This window comes from Telopea speciosissima, chromosome 6, assembly GCF_018873765.1.
Source record: "Telopea speciosissima isolate NSW1024214 ecotype Mountain lineage chromosome 6, Tspe_v1, whole genome shotgun sequence".
NCBI lineage: Eukaryota > Viridiplantae > Streptophyta > Magnoliopsida > Proteales > Proteaceae > Telopea > Telopea speciosissima.
This window is the reverse complement of record NC_057921.1, coordinates 7,446,345-7,465,033: the sequence shown is the minus strand read 5'-3', so window position 1 is coordinate 7,465,033 and position 18,689 is coordinate 7,446,345. Positions and strand designations below refer to the sequence as shown.

Below are 18,689 nucleotides of genomic sequence, written 5' to 3'. Positions count from 1 at the left end.
ATGATTAGTCCTGTGAGGTAACCGACTTAGTATCATAATTCACCCTTCTGGTGCTTCACGGCATGTAGCTCGAGGATCAACTTTGTTTGGCTTATAGCCATAATTCACCTATTGGTGCTTCCCAAGCATGTTGCTCGAGGCTTCCCGGCATATTTGCCCGAGGCATCCCAGCATATTGCTGAGGCTTCCTGGCTTATTCGTTTGAGGTTTTACGGTAGTCCTCACAGTCATCCAACACCTTAAACCCTATTGGCAAGGGTGCGTAGCACGGGTGATGAATCTCTAGCCCCATGTCTATATGGCATCGTATGAGTCAGGCGGTGTCAACCGTATCCCATTCTACGGGTTACCACAGGCCTCATTTCCAAGCCGGCTATGACATCTAGTCTATCATTCACAAGCATCATGATATATTCAAACAGAGTTGATCAGCAGTCACACGATGTTTGATAATTATGAAATTTAATTTGATTGAATAACATAGCATTATAATTTTAGAATCAATTTCCGGCATAATAATAATAATGTTACACGTACATACACGATATCATTTCACTCACCTGGGTCTGGTTCTATAAGATCAACTGTTGTTTCAGTTCCGGTTGAGGTCTGGAAGTATACCTCGAGCGGGGGATCAAACCCTAAATATAAATCAGAAATATGTCACTTAATATTCCAAACTATTTTTGGATGTCCTAGGGTTGATCTAGGCTCACTGGTTTGACTCTGTGTATAGTCAGTCATCACTAGGTATTCTCTGGGCCTTGCACTGGGCTTTAGGTCTAAGTCCCGGTGCATCATCTGAAGAATCTGGTCTAGGGGTAGAATGGTAATCTACCACTGTAGTACATGATTCTAGGTCACAACAGTCTTACAACACTGTCCCTAAATCAGCAGTGTTGCAGGACCAATAGAGGTAGGGTTTCCAAGTCCTGCGGGCCCACTTAGGTACCTGAGGTACAAATATATATGAATAGATGTGAGGAGGGGTATTTTGGTCATTTACCATCTCCTTACACTGCTTATAGTACCATAGTGGAAACCTCTAAAACAGATCCACAAAAATACCCCTTTTAATTCTCTGGGCGATGTCTCTAGGTGATGTGTGCATCGCCCAGTGCATTGCCCAGAGCCTGTTTAGAACGTGAACAGGCTCCAATTTCAAGGTTTCTCATCATAAGCAGTGCCTTGATCAATCCCCCATGCATGTTAGGTCATTATGGACCTCATGGGGTGTAGTTTGCATTGGTCCACTTGGATTTTGACCTGGGCCCACCTCTTGGCTGCCAGGAGCTGCCCAGACAGCCCAGTGAATAGTAACTCAGTAGAGCTACAGCTGTAGACCATGGATTTGGCTACATGCAAGGGCTGTTCCACGTATGTTAGGGTAATCCAGGGCTGTTGCAACACATGGCTAGGCTAGATGCAGCCAGTGTACACAGATTTGAGCCCAGACTGCCTGTTCTTGGTGTAACAGTGCAGTGCAGTCTGGCACATGCATGGATTTTGGTGTCAGGTGTATAATAGCAATCAAAACACCATTAAAAAGCTTAGATCTTCCATGCAACATGTTTGCATGTTGGATCTGAAGCCATACATGACAGACCCTTAGTGTTTTGGGCAAACCATGACCAAAACTCATCCAAAAACACAGAGATCTAGAGGGATGAACAGTAACAGCAATATAGCAGCATATTTAAGGTATGATTTCATACCTGGAATATGCAAGGATGGCTGTTGGATTGAGCTAATGCACAAGGGATAACTTCCCTTCCTTCCTTCTCCTTCTCCTTCTCTTTCTCTCCTTTTCTCTCTCTTTCTCTCCCACGGTTTCAGTAGATGAAATAGGTTTTAAGAGAAGGCTGGGGTCCTCTATTTATAGGCCAGCCCTCTACTAAGGTCTGTTTGCTTGCTTAGATCTCTTTTCAAAATGCATTTTCAGACTGATTTTCAGTCATTCTGGGCACTCAGGTGGGGTCCACAGGGGTCCAAGGGTATGAGGTGGTTCCCCAGACTCCCTTCAACCTATGGGGGTGCCAATGGCCAGTATGGGTGGTCCTCACACATCTGTAGATTAAAATAATGCTTTTTCCCACTCTGGGCGATGTCTCTGGGTGATGTGTGCATCGCCCAGAGAATACAGCAAGGCTGTTTCACTTTGGGCTTGCACAGGGGTTTAACCCAGGGTTGGGGCCTTGCACCTACATGTCACTCAGGGCCTTTTGCACCTATTTTCAGGTGTGGGACCCACATTCATGGAGAGGAGAGAGAATACCTGGAGTCCAAGTAATACATTATGCTGTGGGCAATGCAACTGCAAGGATCAACAATCCATCTTCTGACAGGTATGTAGGAGGACATCCTCAGGGGTTCTCTATTAAATTCAATCACTGGAGTAATACTCCACAGTGTACTTGGTTGCCATGACAGGGGTTCCTGTCCTTCATTCAAAAATTCCAGCCAGTCTGGGGCAGGTTTGATAATCTCTTTTAGAAAAATAAGGTTTATCTTTAGGAAGATTTTTACATTTATTCTCCTTTGATGTCTGTCCTATGTTGAAGAACTTTTTTCCTTTCCTTTCGAGAAATTCCTGAAAGTTCGTGTTGATAAGAGACATCTCTTTTTCTGAGATACTGAGGTCTTCTTCTTCATCGCTTTCATCATCAGATATGTTTTTTGTCTTGAGTGCGATGGTTTTCCTCTTTGGCTCTTTTGTCTCTAACCACTTGTCGTCACTTCATAATTTAGAAGGGACCCCATTAGCTCATCCACGCTTACTGTAGTAAGATCTTTTGATTCCTGTATTGCAGTCACCTTTGATCTCCGGAAGTGATCTAAGAATCTTTCGAACATTCTTGGACTTGGTGTATGTCTTCCCTAAGCCCTTCAACTTGTTTATAATGTTAGTAAATCTCAAAAACATACTAGCAATATTTTTATTTTCTAACATTCTAAATATTTCATATTCATTGACTAATTTGTCAAACTTAGATTCTTTAACTTGTGTAGTTCCTTCATAGAAAACTACAAGTGTATCCCAAATTTCTTTGGCAGATTCACATATAGCTATCTTGCCAAATTCATATTCACTTAAAGCATATTGTAAAAATATGATAGCTTTATAATTATGTTGAACTTTCTCCTTTTTTGCAAGAGTTAGATCATCTATAATTTTGGACACATTTACATCACCATTTTTTTGGTAAAGACATATAGTTCATGTTCAACAACATATCGTACATCAAGGTTGTGTGCACGAGTAAAATTCTTAAACCTAATTTTCTAGTAAGTAAAATTTTCACCATTAAACAAAGGTGGTCTAGAGACATTTTGTCCCTCAAGTGCATTGTGATATGAGACCATGGATCTCTAAGTCTTAAGTTTTTGAGCTCCTGCTCCGATACTAATTGTGAGATAACCTAGAGGGGGTGAATAGGTTACCACTAGTGAAATATACCCTTTTTTAAAATTATCTTCCAATTTGAAGTTTAAAGTAAATCAATATAGAAATAACGTATGCAAATGACAAGACATAGGATTTATAGTGGTTCGGCTAATCCCAGCCTACATCCACTCCTCTTATCCTTGAGAGAGAATTTCACTAGTATCTTCCTTTCAGTACAATACGTGGAAAGAACACCTTAACAATCTTTCTTATAGGATAAAATAATCCTAACTCTTTTTCATAGGATAAGGGAATCTTAATATTTTTATCGAGATAAGATGATCCCAATCTCTTTATCGGGATAAGAGGATCCCAAGTATTAATCTAAGCACACTTTAGATTAACACACAAATTCTTTCTCAAATCAAAAGCATAAATAGTAAATAAGAAAAAGATAAGAATTACCTAGACAATGAGTGTGACATGTACTCCTTGTAAGTGATGAATGATGTGTATATGAATGCGCATATATTTGACCTTCTATATAATATAGCTTGCAATAGAATGCTTGTGAAGGCCTTAAATATTGAAGTCACTCTTAATTGGACTTGTGGGAGATCACTAGACTTCAATATAAGAGAGCTTTGAGTGATAATGCTTGAATAGCTCTCAAGAATGATTTGAAACTCACACCTAATGGCATTTTTGACTGGTAGTTGAGGGGTTTTCAATGTTTTTTTTGGAGCTCATTTGATGCTTCTTTTATAGCAAAAAGGTAGGTGAAGTTTAAGTCACAACGGATAAAAAATTGTCATATTTTTGTCGAACCGGTCAACCTGAAGATTTGATCCGGTCGACCAAATCATAACCATTGGATAACTGTTCATAAAAAAAATAGCCGTTGGAGGGCAAAGAGGGCATCATGTTGCAGTCCGGTCAACCAGACCATCGTCCCACTTGATCCGATCGATCGGACCAAGTACGGGAACATTCCCGTGAGTTACTGCCAACCTTTGCCCTGGATTCGGTCGACCGGATCACAGTCCCGTTCCCCTGTTAGGTTTGATTCTGACAATTTTGAATGTGGGGTTTTACGGGATTTTGCTCCAACCTTTTTTCAACATTTCCTAAGGTCATGTGGGTTCAATGGCAACCCCTTAAGGTCTCTACATGATGCAAATGCAATTTCATTACTATTATGCAAATGCAAATACAAGTATGCAAGTGTGTGTATTTGTGAATGTGCACACGAGCATCTTTATGAAGGTCTTCAACTTGATTTCTTCAAGTGATGTTCTTCAATCTTCAATCTTCAATTATTCTTTTGTGAGAATGGTGAGGTATCTTCAAATCCTTGATCTTTTAAGCTTTGTCTTGAACATCCTTGTACTTTTTATCTTTTAATTTCTTGGCTTGATCTTCTTGGTTCCATCATATCAAACCTGTTAACATATTAATACACAATGGCTTGTGCCAACACGTTTGTTATCATCAAAATAATCATAGAGGTAGAGAAGGTTTTCCCAACAATGCATATGTTAGAGAATATGTGACAATAGAATCATGTACTATGTTATATTTGCTTATCATGTGCCATGTCGTGTTGGTAACCGGGCGATAGATGGTATGGGATGTTGACACGCCTAGATTACCTCTCAACACGATAGAACCATTTAGTATCATGTAGTTAGGAGAATGTATCCCCATGCTACGATCCTTACCAACAGGGGTTAGGTGTTGGATAATCAAGGCGCCTAGTGTGCCTGAGAAGTGATTCGAGGCCAGGTCAGGGTTGGTCATTGGCTATCAGGGTATACCTCTGGGTGGCATATGACTTTTAACGGCACGGGCCCCCCAACGTAACAATTGAGATAACATCACGGTGATAGCATAAGTAGCCTGGCGATGTTTTCGGAGTTATTGCAATATCAAGAACCTAGTGACTTAAACATGTTTGCTAGATGGCTAATTGGATAATGAGTTATGCATCACGGACTATATGTATTTACTTGCATGCCCCCATCCCCTCAGTAGGCTCAGTGGAGATTATCCCCCTTTTCTGCACACTTTTAGATGTGTTCACAGATAAGGGATACTTGGTGAACCTTGAGGTTCATCCTGGTGATTACTACTGTATTGGTGTGGAGGACTCAAAGCCAGTGACTGAAGACATGGCGACGACTATCCATGTGATGATTGTGCCTTTGGGGCACGCTGGTTCGAGGACTTGTCCTCTTTTTAATTATTTTAGGATTTCTACCCTCTCGTATAAACATTTGATTGTTATACTTATGTTTTGTGATTTTATGGAATGGTCAATCGAATTGAATAGTATTGACTTTATTATGTATCATTTAGTCGATTGAACATTCTATTTTTTTTTTTAACCCGAATCTTATCTGGGACCCAGGCCAGCCCCTACGATTTTATTAAATTGAATAAAATTAAAATGAAAACAAGAGGGGGGACATTCCTGGCTTACCCAAAGCCCAATTGAGAACAGAAAACCATGAAAAATCACACAAGCACTCAAAGAAAGAGCTCATTCCCGACCTAAACAAATACAACCTCATACTCTTAAAATCGGAAGACCAATTGCGTCCTTATGAGAAATCCTTCGAAGATCTTGAGGAAAGTATAACTCTCCATGAAAAACTGAGTCCCTCTTCAACTCACAAGCCAAATTAGCTAGGTAATCAGCAGCCCTATTCCCTTCACGGAAAGTGAAAGACACCATTGATTTGAGAGAGTCAATCAGCCCCAACACTTCCTAAAACCAATACCAACCCTTTCGAATTCTGTACCTTTTTTTTGCAATGCACAAAATAGTAGCCATCGAATTGGAGTTGACATGAAAGTCCTTAAGCCCCAAGTTCTCATAGAACTTAAGACCATCTCTCATAGCCCTCAGTTCAAAAATGGAATTGGTACATTCACCGTAGAAATTGGCAAAGGCAGCAATAACTCCTCCTTCCATGTTTCTATTAAACCTCCTCCCTCCTATTCCAAGATTACCTTTACACACACCATCCACATTAACCTTAAAGGATGAGAAAGGACGACACCAGAAAACTGGGATTGGCGTTCTAAAAGCTCTGGGATGGTGAGAAACGCCAAAGTATTGAAGAATAAGAGATTCCCTAAAAGAGGGAGACTTTACAAATGATGATAGAAAAGGCACCTCAGTAATCCAATTCCTAATTACCTTTACAATACAGCTAGCCGATCGAGCCTTCTCCCCAAGCCTTCAATTTTCCTTTCTTTTCATAATTCCCAAATTATAATGGAAGGAAGCATACCAATAACTAGACCACATAAGCTGTTGCCATTAGCATGACTATGCCAAAATAAAATTCGGCTTTACACATCCTGTAACGGAACCATCTCCGCTTCACACAGCTGAGAAAAAAATCTCCAAACTTTACACACTGTCCCACCTGCAACCAGATAGTGAGTCGTCGTTTCACATCTTGGGAAACCACAACAATGACATATCGAAGCTAACAACACCCCCGTCTTCATGATAGCATCATCTGTGGGAAACCCTCCACTCATAATTTGCCAATAGAAGAACCCAATCTTCGTGGGGAGAGTTCAATTCCAAAACCATTTTGCAAAAGGCTTATCAGCCGGTTGAACATTCTGTAACTATATCTATTAAATGCTTCTGCAACTCTCCTTTGACTTGAAATGTAATATTTCTTGTTCTTCGTACTCTGATATTATTTTGATATTATATTAGTTTGACTGTGATCCAAGCCAAAGCATTGAAGTCCTAGTGTTATGGTTGGGTTACATGTGGCATCCTACTCATACCTGAGTGTTTTACTATTATATCCCTTATGTGGGATAGGGGTGTGATACAAACACCATCTCCGTGCAGCTGTACAGTTCATCACCAGATGTACAACCTATGGTAGGTACCCCTCCCTTAATTGACTAATCCTACCCATATACTTGATACATTAGGCTTAGGAAACATATAGGGAAGGTTAACACGCGAAGGCATTAACAAATGGGGTGATTCGACACTGATTCAACAAAGAAAAACACTCGGGTCGATCACTCAGGTCAATGTTGGATCGACCACTCGCATCGACCTGAGTGTTGTACTGAACATATCTCTGTCTCATAAGAGGGGTCCGGTGCCACGTGTCGGGGACTTCATTGTCGTGTCCCAAATATCTAGTGGATGTATTTCCTGGATAATTGGGTTAATCGGGACCCGCATATCAGCCCGTGTACATAGGAATCAGAAAGATAATGTGTTATGGCTAATTGAACCCTAGCCACATTGGCCCTTAGGACACTCTATATAAAAGCTAAAATCATGTCTAAAACCCATTTCTTTAGTTGAAATCATTGGGAAAGGAAGCAGAGAAGAAAGGAAGAAGGAGAAGAAGAGAAGAAGAGAAGGAAGGGGGTTTGGTTACCTAAATTGCTGAACTGAGGTAAGAGATCGTCTCACCTGCACTCTCTTTACCTTAATTGTTGTCTTCTCAACAAAACCCTTACTGGAACCAAGCCTTTCCAACCATTATTTCAGCTTGTTGGAGTGAATCCAAGTGTGAAACCCCTTCAATTAACTAAAATTCCAGCATTTGGAAGGTAAATCCCTAATTACCTACCTCTAATTCCTGCCTTGGTCTAAGAATCTAATCCCTACTCTAATCTAAGCTAAGTATTGTCCATCCATCGCTATGCATAATTGAATTAAGGTTATTAGAAATCAGTACCAATTTTGATATAAGCTTGGATTTAATTAACCATTTGCATGGATGTAAGTATTAAGATGAATTGGTGCAATTGGAAACCCAATTCCTCCATGCATGCCTAACCCCAACCTAAGAATCTAACTCTAAAATCCTGATTTAAATCAAGTATTGACCGGTCTTCATCTTGCATGTCTGAATAGATGAAGTTGGAAACTAACCCACCATGCATGCCCCAATCTCCATGCTTGGATCATCCTTTCCATCTAGACCTAATAAGGATATTGATTATGGAATTTAGGTTGATTGATCTTCATCCCCGAAAACCCTTATTGGAATTAAGCAAAAAACCAATTTCCCCTTTAATTTGTTGCAACTATTGAGTCAGGTCGGTCACTCCGATTGGTTATGACCGATCGCACCCATTGACCTAAGAATGGTCTTTAAAAGCCTGAAAACAAATTTGGGTACTGTAATCTCTGGTCGGTCACTCTAGTCGACGTGGATCGACCTAAGACATCGACATGAGTTGCTGTAAAGTCTGTTTTGGTTTTGTAACCTGTTCCAACATAAACCCAAGTGTACCCTAGGACTCCTCCTTCACTCAAACCCTATTTAACACACATATTTGATTTAACAAACGTAGGGCAGAACCAATTGAACGTCGGGGCTTACTGAGGATTGATTCAGAAACTAAACTGATTGTACGACCAAGTCTTGGACAAGGTGAGTGGGATAAACATTGAAATCTTGGAGTGTTTCTTTTATTGCATCTTGTATGCCATACATACATGAAAGTTAAATCCTTCTTATATCATGCTTGATAAAGATTCATATGTTATTCTATTTGTTTTCCCTTTTTGCATATAGAATTGTAATGAAATGTTGTTGAGATATTATAAAGTGATGGAATACGTGTTGATACTATGCTAGATTAGCTGCCGTAGCCAGCTTGGAAATGAGGGGTATGGGTGTCCGTAGAATGGGATGCGGAGGCACCGCACAACTCATACTATGCCATATAGAAATGCATGTGCTTAGGGATAACACATCCTTATACTACGACCCTTAACAACATGGGTTTAGGTGTTGGGTAACCAAAGCTCCCTACTGTTTAAGGAAGTGTGTAGAATGCTAGGGTAGGATTGACTATTGGCTATCGGGGTCTACCAGATGGGTAGTATGCGATATCATGACCTAAGTGGGCTCTAGGGCAACCATTGAGGTTGCAGCACGGTGATGAGGTGAAGAAGCCGTGTATGCTTCCTGAGTTGTTACAGTAGCATCAACCTAGTGACTTAGGCATTGATGTTAGGTGGATTAAAAAGATAGAATTGAATCTCATGCATATAGGATCGTATATGTTGTGATTGCTTACATGGTTTATTTCATTCATTGGGCTCAGTTGAGCTCACCCCTGTGGAATTCCCCTTTTTAGATGATTTTGAAGGTGGAGATAACCCTATGTGGGAGGATCATATCGAGCCGGGAGATGTTGGTGTTAGTGACTATGTTGATCTGGACCCTGACAGGCATGATCCCTCTTGTGTGTGTGTTTACTGTACTTCTTCGTGACGTGACTTGATGGATTGGACACCTTCTTTTTGACGTTTTGAAAACATTATGTTGGGTAGATAGGAATCTACTGTAGATATTTATAAAGTTTACATAGTTACTTTTGAGCAACTAAACTTCACTGTGACTGGTGTAAAGCTGTAACCATAGTGCGAAAGATTATGCAAATTATATAACACAAGATGAGGGAACAATTGTAAATATGTAAATATAAGTCCTTTTGGGTACTTTAGTCTTCTAATTCACTCTAATTATTTGTTATCTTCCAACCCTTTATATGGTTTGTGAGATGTATTTACTGCTTCTAGATCCTGGAGGTGATTGGATATTGTGGGATATCTGAGTCACTTACCGGACCCTTCCAGTGGTTGGGTCTGGAATGTGACATGGCCCATGGTCGCACGAGCAACACAGGCCCGCTACCATGTTTGCTTGAAAGGGAGAAAGGCAAGCAGCCGCAAAGGTCAAGTGAGCAGCCACGAGATCTCTAGTCAAAACCCCCTTTTTTTTAATATCTTGTTACAGAAATCATGCATGAATCACATGAACACATTATATCATTATTTTTTCAATAGAGAACATTTAGCCATTAAGATGCTCAAACACAACTACTGCCGCATCAAAACAGGGATCCTTAAACTAGTCCTGAACACAAGATATCAATGTTTGACTAGCAACAGCAATAGCCGCGCACATCCAAAAAAAAATACAGGTTAAGGGCAGGTAGCTTGGAAAAAAAAAGGGGAAAACCAAAAGGTCTCACTCACATCCAGATTTCACGATGCAAACACATCATCCATTGTTGCAACGGGGATGCATACCAAAAAAATTTGCACAACCGAGAACAAACAAGTTCTAATGCCAATACTAAACGTTGGACAACATTTAGGATTACCTGAATGATGTCACAAACATAGCTGAGACGGATTGACACGTCCTTAATTGATAGCCGAGCAAACACGTCGCGAACAGAGAGAACACGAAAATCTTCCATAGATGATTGTACAAGAACAATCTTCCACTCTCTAAATCCCAGAGCAGTGATGGATGCTCTTGAGATGTACACACACACATACACAATGAAGTGAAAGGGAGAGAATTGAGAGAGATTTTTAGGAAGAGAGTTTTGTGCACACACGTTCTCTTGAGGTGGGCGGCTACTGATCTCATATAACCATAGCCTCCCTCTTCTCAACCTCTTTACGTGTTTGAGTATGAGTATGATACCCTAAGTGGCCCCTTCTCCAATTAACTCTAAGTGGATCCTTATGGGCCCATGGTTGCCCCAGGTGGGTGCATGGATCGAGTGAAACCGAATCCACTAACATACACAATAAAATTACAATTCCTAAAATATTGAAAGAAAACTTATAACACAATACAATTTGGGAGGTCTAATTCCCTCTCCTGGTAGCATTGTCGAATTGCCTCTTTGATTCTAGCTGCTTGAATTTCTTCCTTTTTGGATTTGTTTCCAATAGCTTATAATGAAACAGAACACCCCCCCCCCCAAAAAAAAAAAACAAAAAAAACAAAAAAAACCCTCAACACCAAGGTGTCTTCAACAATCGTCTAAAACCTTCACAAAAACGACTTCTTTTTCCTGTCTAGGTGTCCGATGAGGCAAGTTTGGCTCTAAGATCCTTTCTCAAAATCTTTCCAGATGGTGATTTTGGAATGGCATGGATGAAGTAGACCTTATGCAATTTCTTATAGAACACCACCTGTCAACATTGCAAAGATAACCAATGTGAAGAAGATACAATATTAAAGTAGAGAGGGACAAACAAAAAAAAAAGGCCTTAATGCCTTACTTGATCCTATGTACATATTTACATATATGTTTGAGCCTAATATTCATAGATATTTAATGTTATATACAGATGAAATCAATTGCAAATGTTATCAGTTTACATAATTTATTATCACTATTTACTTACTTGTTTTGCTATAAATTCCTTCACAGCCTCTTCAGTGAGCTCAAAGCCATTCGATCGGACAACGAATGCAACAGGAACTTCTCCGGCAACATCGTCTTTTTGTCTGGCGTATATATACACAAGGCAACACACATTTTACCAAATTGTACGTATTGCCATTCTGTGTGCATGCAATTATGAAATCAGTAGAGTACTTTTTTACTTACGGGACGACGGCAGCATCAGAAATGGATGGGTGGCTCACAAGGAGGGCCTCAAGCTCAGCCGGTGGAACCTGGAAGCCTTTGAACTTAATGAGCTCCTTCACTCTATCAACAATGAAGACCTCTTCATCGTTGTCTACATAACCTATGTCACCTGTGTGAAGCCAACCCTCTATGTCTATCGTCGTTGCTGTGGCATCAGGGTCATTCAGGTACCCTGCAAGAACGTAACAATTCCAGCTTCATGCATGCACAAATCCATACATAAACTTACATTAAGGTACCAATCAGAAAACTCGAACTCGAGAACTCCTGGTGAGCATGGGCATGAAACGCACCACAACTCACCAACTGAGCTAGGAAGTTGTTTGTTGTTAACCACTTCTATTGCTTCTTCAATGGCAAAAGCGAAAAACAGCCTAAAACAAACAGTCACTTGGGTCTACGCCTAGTAACTCTGGCTGTTTTAGTGATGGTGGCTAGGTTTTCAAGGGAAATTTCTTCCTTCTATGTACCTTCCATAATCTGAGGTCCTCGAATGCATATCTCGCCAGGTTGATTGTGGCGGAGGGATAAACCAGTCTCAGGGTCGATGACCTTGAGCTCTGCATTCCTCACCACGGTACCACACGAACCGAACTTGGTTGGGATGGGCTGCTTTGCGAACCCCAGGCACATTGATAGAACCGGCCCAGCCTCTGTCATCCCATAACCCTGCATATATATCACCCACCGTACACTAATGTCAACTTCCATAACCCTGAACATAAGCGACATCATCTAATCATTTGCAATTGATTAATTGGAACTACTAAATGAGAAGAGGATCTATCATGATTCATGGTCAGGAAATTTCAGGATTATCATGATACATGAACAATTTACATGTTCAAGGTAGGCATCATCTTAAGATTCTCTTGTATATTTTCTAGGCAAGAGAAAGCTAATCGGTCATGTAGCCTCCTGCATCAACACGGTAATCAATGAAAATGTGTACAAAAACATTGATTTTAGATGTGATTTTTTGTTTCATTAGGGACTTAACTGTCTTTTTGTGCTTAAAAGCATTTATTTGTCTCTAAGTGAATGAACCACCCTAATCATCACATGATTAGCATTCTTTCTCTTATACTTTTCTTACCCCATGTATATATGGTGCATGGGAACACAAAATTACTGTCACATGTAATGTATAAAAGAAAAGCATCATAAATTAAGTATTAAAATTTTTTTTTAATATACTTCATTGATTTAATATATTAAAAATCTACATATTTAAATAAAGATATATTTTTTATTTTTGTATAAAAATAACTTGAAAATGACAAGACCAGGATCTAGCCCAGCCTCCTGCCTGCCCTGAGCCCGACCGTGGGATTTGGCTGAGCCTTGGAACCTGGGCCCCTGGGCCCGCCTTCTTGCTAGAGTAGATATACCTGCTTTGGACGCTTATTATAGATCATTTAATGCCATTAATGGAGTGTTGGCTGTTGGCTACCCCTTGAAATGATAGTTAACTACATTGACAAAGTGTGCCCCATGGAGGCTCGTATGGCTACATTAGTAGAGGGGGCTATTGAGTGATTCCAATACCTTCTACATCAACAAAAGTGGACTTTTCAATCTTCAAAAAAAACCAATAAAATTAAGGTAAAAGATTACTATTTGGTTGTGTAACCCCTACAATGAAAAAACACACATAGACAGTGACATGGATGAGATTTTTTGTTTCACAATGAGAGAAAGAGAGTAATGTCTGTCACACTCTTTTTGATATAAACTTTTTCCCCCTATGTATGGGTGTGAACAGGTATACTTTTCCACAAAAAACTTTTCTTTTTTTTAACAAACACATGATGAGTGTGTCCATTTTTCTTGGGTGGAGGGGGGGGGGGGGGTGTTAAACCATGAGAACTATATGTTGGTCACACTCTTTTAGTCTTTTTGACAGATTATCCTAGGGATTGTGGAATGCCCAAAAAGACACTTACAAGTTGAAGTAGCAGTTGAACCATTTTCACAAAAGAATAAATAAATAAATAAAGTAGTTTTTTTTTTGGATGAAAATAAATAAAGTGGTTGAATCATTACTCTGGCAAAAACCAATTATTCCAATTTTCTACGTAGTAATATCAAATTTTAATTAGAAAACCATATATGACCTTTGGTCTAAAAACATTTACCTGTCCTAACACGGCCTGAGGTACTCTTCTATGTAGTGCCTCCTGAAGCTCCTTCCCAAGTGGTGCTGCCCCAGACAGCACGATCCGAATCGAGCTAAGATCAAAATTCTCAACCATCTGATTCTTTGCTAACGCCAAAACCAACGGTGGAACAACCGGGGCCACCGAAACACGGTACTTCTGTATCAACTCTAACAAAGTTCCAATCTCAAACTTCTGCATCAATAGAACTCCGGCACCGGCTCTGAGAGAGCAGAGCAGAACAGAGTTCAAAGAGTAGATGTGAAACAGGGGAAGAACACAGAGAACAATGTCGTCTGATTTCAAGTACAGATTCGGATTTTCTCCATCGACTTGTTGGGCTACACTTGAAATCAAGTTTTTATGTGTCAAGATGACACCTTTAGGAAACCCAGTTGTTCCCGAAGAGAATGGAAGTGCAACCGGGTCATCCGGATCAATCGAAACCATTACTAAATCCTTCTCATCTGATTCTGAGATCACCGAAAAATGGAGACAGTTTTCCGGTGGATAATCGACGGTGACAACCTTGAAATCTTGTCCCATTTTTGGAAATTCACCGGTGGTATCGCGAAGCTTCTCAACGTATTGTGATTGTGTAATGATCAGTTTTGTTCCAGAGGCTCTGAATTGCTTGAAAATCTCTGCTTGGGTGTAGAAGGGATTGGCTGTTGTGGTTATGGCTCCAATCATGGAAGCCCCCATGAAGGAGAAGACGAATTCAGGGGAGTTTTGAAGGAAAATCATGATTACATCCCCTTTCTTGATCCCAAGATTTGATAACCCAACTGCGGATTTTTGGCAGATAAGATGGGCTTCTGCAAATGTGTATATTCTGCCATTGGAACCAGAAATTAAGCAGGGTCGCTCTGAAAATTCTGAGACGGTTTCGAAGCAGTATTTGTGGAGAGCGAGGTGGTCTGAGATGGGAATGTTTGGGAGTTTTGATCGGAAAATGAAGGTTTCTTGGTTTGATGGATGATTCTCTTTACATGCTGAGGACTGGGAAGAGATCTGTGGTGGCTGCGTTTCAGGAGAGGCGATAGAAATCATGGTTTTTCTTCTCTGCTTTAGATCTTCCAATGATCAAATAAAAGAAGTTATAAACAGAGCGTATGAGCAAACCTTGGGAACTCTTGATTTTATCAAAACAAGGAAGAAAGCGGTTTTTATTTCCTGAGAAACACCGAATCAAAAACAGAGGGATAATAAATTTGAAACTGAACAAATACTAAGTTATGATGAAACAGTTGCTTCTAGTTTCAAAAGAAAACATGGATAAATAAGAACTTACCCAGAAATATTTGTGTTGTTTGACCTCTAAACAGTGAAGATTGGGGTTGAATTGAGGCATGAAACGGTGGAGAAAAGATCAAGAAGGAGGAACAGAGTCACAGACATGGCAGAGTTGAGAGAGAGGGAAGGGTGTTATAAATATAAAGTTGGAGAGAAGGGTTAGGTAGCAATCTCGGTTCTAGAGGGCTAAGCTTAGAAAGTGAGGTGTCATAGGCATACTTAGTAAGTTCGGGAACGGCATTAATACGGGAACGGATACGTACAGCAGTCAAACGGACTATATGGTAATAATACTTTTCAAAAAATTCGGCGCAATAATACGCTACGGCAATAATACGATGTACACCTAATAAACACAATAATAGCATTTACTGTTATCACAATAATAGCATTTACTGTTATGCCTAAATATATAGTTTGATTGGTGTGATCTGCATGAAGTTGATTGATGAAATGGTTGGGGAGCAAAGTATGAGTATGACTTAATCAACTTATGAGCTTAAGTAGTAATAAAACATGTCAAAGGCAATCATCGATTGTGTTATCCTATATGTTATCGACAAAGTAACTGATTGCTGATGCGTTAGGCGTTGAAAATTTTCTGAGTTTATATTTATTTTCTCTGTGACAACTAAGATGCATTTTAAGCTTAAAAGTACTTTGATATGATATTAGTTATCTGAGCAGCAATGAAACAAATATTGGAATAGTAATGTGTGAGGAATTAAAATGAATATTTCCATACCCGTATCATTAAGGCTGCCTAGTTGGACATAAAAGGTTACAATGTAAAATGTTGTACGAAGCAAGGCTTATAATCCAAATACATTCTTTCTAATTTCTTCTCTAGTTCAGATTCTATTTTCAATTTCTAATTTCAGGTTTCGGTTTGCTGCTGAATTGAGTATTGTTATTAAATATTAACTAAATCTGAGTTTATTTCATGCTTCATGGATTTTGGACTTTAATAAATCTCAGAGTTTGTCTTTTTTACCGTAAAAAATAGAAAGAATGGATGGTTCTGAACTACAGCAATGGAGTTTTTGGCTAAGAAAAGCTTTGAGTTCTCACAGGTTGTATATGTTTCGTTTGGTTAAAAAAACCGAACGAGTTGCCTTGTGTTGTTGTAAACACCTTAAGAATGGAGGGGAAAAGGTTTGGTTGGGCTTCAATTTCTAAGCCCCTCCCTGCGATTCTCCTCTATAGAATGGAGGGAAAAATGTTTTAAAAAAATACCTTAAGAATTGTCGCTTCAAGTGCACCGCTGCAATTGCTGGCTTGACGAACGGAAGAACGATCGCTGCAATCGCCGCAGGACGCAAGAAGAGGAAGAAGAGATAGAGAGGAATGGAGAAAGGGAACCAACCGCTAGAGGTTTGGTTTTCCACTGGAGAAGAGACGAGGGTTTGGTAGATTTTAGGTTTTTTTTAATCTAACGGCTAGTAATAGGAATTGGTTTAACGGTTAAGATTGATTTTAGTTTTTTTTTAATATATATGTAAACGTATTATACGTGTTTCATTCGAGTATCATACGGCGATCCTTAAAATGCGTGTATTTTTTTTAACTCTGAAGTATTATACGCAATACGATGCTTTTTTCATCGAAATGTTCGGGTATGTGTATAATATGCATATTTACTAACTATGGTCATAGAGCGTCACTCTCAACGGATTTTTATCGTCTCCATTACACGATCCAGCATTGCACTCCAGTGCATATCTAATATGTCACCACGTGGCTTCTTTGAATCTAACGGCCAAATTTGAAAGCCAATATTTCACTCCTCTCAACCCTAATATCCTCGAATTCTCTCTCTCGTCTTTCCCGCACTTCTCTCCTCTCGAGTCTCGACCACAGTACGAGCCTCTCCATAACTTCTCTTGCTTTGCCGGAGTATCCGTCGGAGACGACAACCAGCCTTGCCATATCTGCTGCTCACCATGCCATGGAAGAAGAACTCTACGAAGAACCCGAGCTTTTTCTCCGCCGTAGAAGAGGAGCCATGCTGTGATTTGGGAAGGTAAGGGTTCTTCCGATCTAAGATGGAAACCTGAGTAGAACTGTGTTGTCACAACCTCTAAGGCTCTGACTCATCCATCTCACGACAGATCCGGCTCCTCTGCAGCGCCTCTCTTTCTCTCTCTCTCTCTTGCTGCCGAAAAGTGTCAGCAACAGCAACGCGATGGTAGCCTAGGTCTCTGGTTAACCTATTCATCTCCTGTTCAACCCCTGTTCAACCTTCATCTCTGGTTGTAGGTTATTTTCATGAACCTTCATTCTCCTGTTCAGTTGTTCTGTTCTTATCTATTTCTGTTTCGGCATATCTTCCGACTCTACAACTAGCTTGAAGGAAGATAAGGAGCCTTCTTGATATGTCACGAAACGATGGCCAATAAGAAGCTGACACGCGCATATCAGGAATGGGCTGAGATTGTGTTGGACGAGCCCGAGTCGTCCTCATCTAGAAGGACGAGACCCAGGCGCGCACTCGACCTCAGGGGACGTTCGCGCGAAGCTAAGCATCATCGAGTGACGTGAGGTCATAGGTCGACCCTTCCTCAAAGCGCGACTAGACCAGGACCTTGACCACCCTAGGGTAGGCAGGAACAACCTTCTCAGGGTGACCTGAGCACCATACTCCACGAAAAAAGAACATGGAGCGGGTCCTAGTGGCCCGAGATTATCGCCCATATGGTGCCTAATAAAGTGCGAGGGGATCAAGGGATAAACGCTATCCCTAGAATTACTACTGGATTCTCTCACTCCATGCCCAGGACTCTCCTTTCCTAATAGGGCACGATTCTACCCACCATGCCTCACTCATTGCCTATAAGTAACTGGGTAAATTCCTTCCACGATCATTTGAATTCAATTATTCTTATCTGTTGCTAAGAGTTCTAATTTAAGTATCGGAGTGGAGAAACTGGCACAGCTCGACCCTCTCTTGCTAATTTTGTATTGCAGGAACAGGTCACTCCGGTATAGTTCTTGATGCAACAGATTGGCGCCGTCTGTGGGAACGACGGTCTACAAGCCTTTCTAAGCTCTACATCCATTAAGAATGATGGCCGGCGATCAAAATGTTGTTTCCACCAATCCCGAGGTTCCCCAGCCTGAAGGGAACCCAGTAGCCTACCGGGCAACGAAGAGCACTTGTGGCGGAGGACAAGCTGGGAAATAAACCACATGCCAAGCAGTGGCAGCCATGGCTGGATCCCAACCATCGACGGCGGTAATGAGGACAACGGGGCCCCAGCCACCATGACCCACGATGGCAGCTGGCCCAAACATGGTCTAAGAAGGTGCTCAAGGCACCCAGGGTGTGAGATCTCTTCCCCCACCACTTCCACTGCCGGAGGGATTTGTCCCGA

At 40.6% G+C, this 18,689-nt stretch overlaps 1 protein-coding gene across 1 annotated transcript; it reads right to left on the bottom strand.

Moving 5' to 3' along the window:
- Positions 1 to 11,274: 11,274 nt before the first annotated feature.
- Positions 11,275 to 15,157, bottom strand: LOC122665231 (4-coumarate--CoA ligase 2-like). The gene is made up of 5 exons (XM_043861320.1): positions 13,999 to 15,157; positions 12,331 to 12,529; positions 11,819 to 12,032; positions 11,613 to 11,715; positions 11,275 to 11,396 (listed from the first exon to the last, which is right to left on the bottom strand). The coding sequence occupies exons 1-5, from the start codon at positions 15,070 to 15,072 to the stop codon at positions 11,280 to 11,282; spliced, it is 1,707 nt and encodes a 568-aa protein (XP_043717255.1). The 5' UTR covers positions 15,073 to 15,157; the 3' UTR covers positions 11,275 to 11,279.
- Positions 15,158 to 18,689: the final 3,532 nt, after the last annotated feature.

Bases quoted from the DNA above. Each gene is read 5' to 3' on its own strand.
- LOC122665231 (XM_043861320.1), bottom strand. From the start codon at position 15,072: ATGATTTCTATCGCCTCTCCTGAAACGCAGCCACCACAGATCTCTTCC. The intron at 12,033-12,330 runs GTACATAGAAGG...ACGTTCTTGCAG, and splicing joins AGGACCTCAGATTATGGAAG to GGTACCTGAATGACCCTGAT. The intron at 11,397-11,612 runs GTAAGTAAATAG...CAATGTTGACAG, and splicing joins AGGAATTTATAGCAAAACAA to GTGGTGTTCTATAAGAAATT.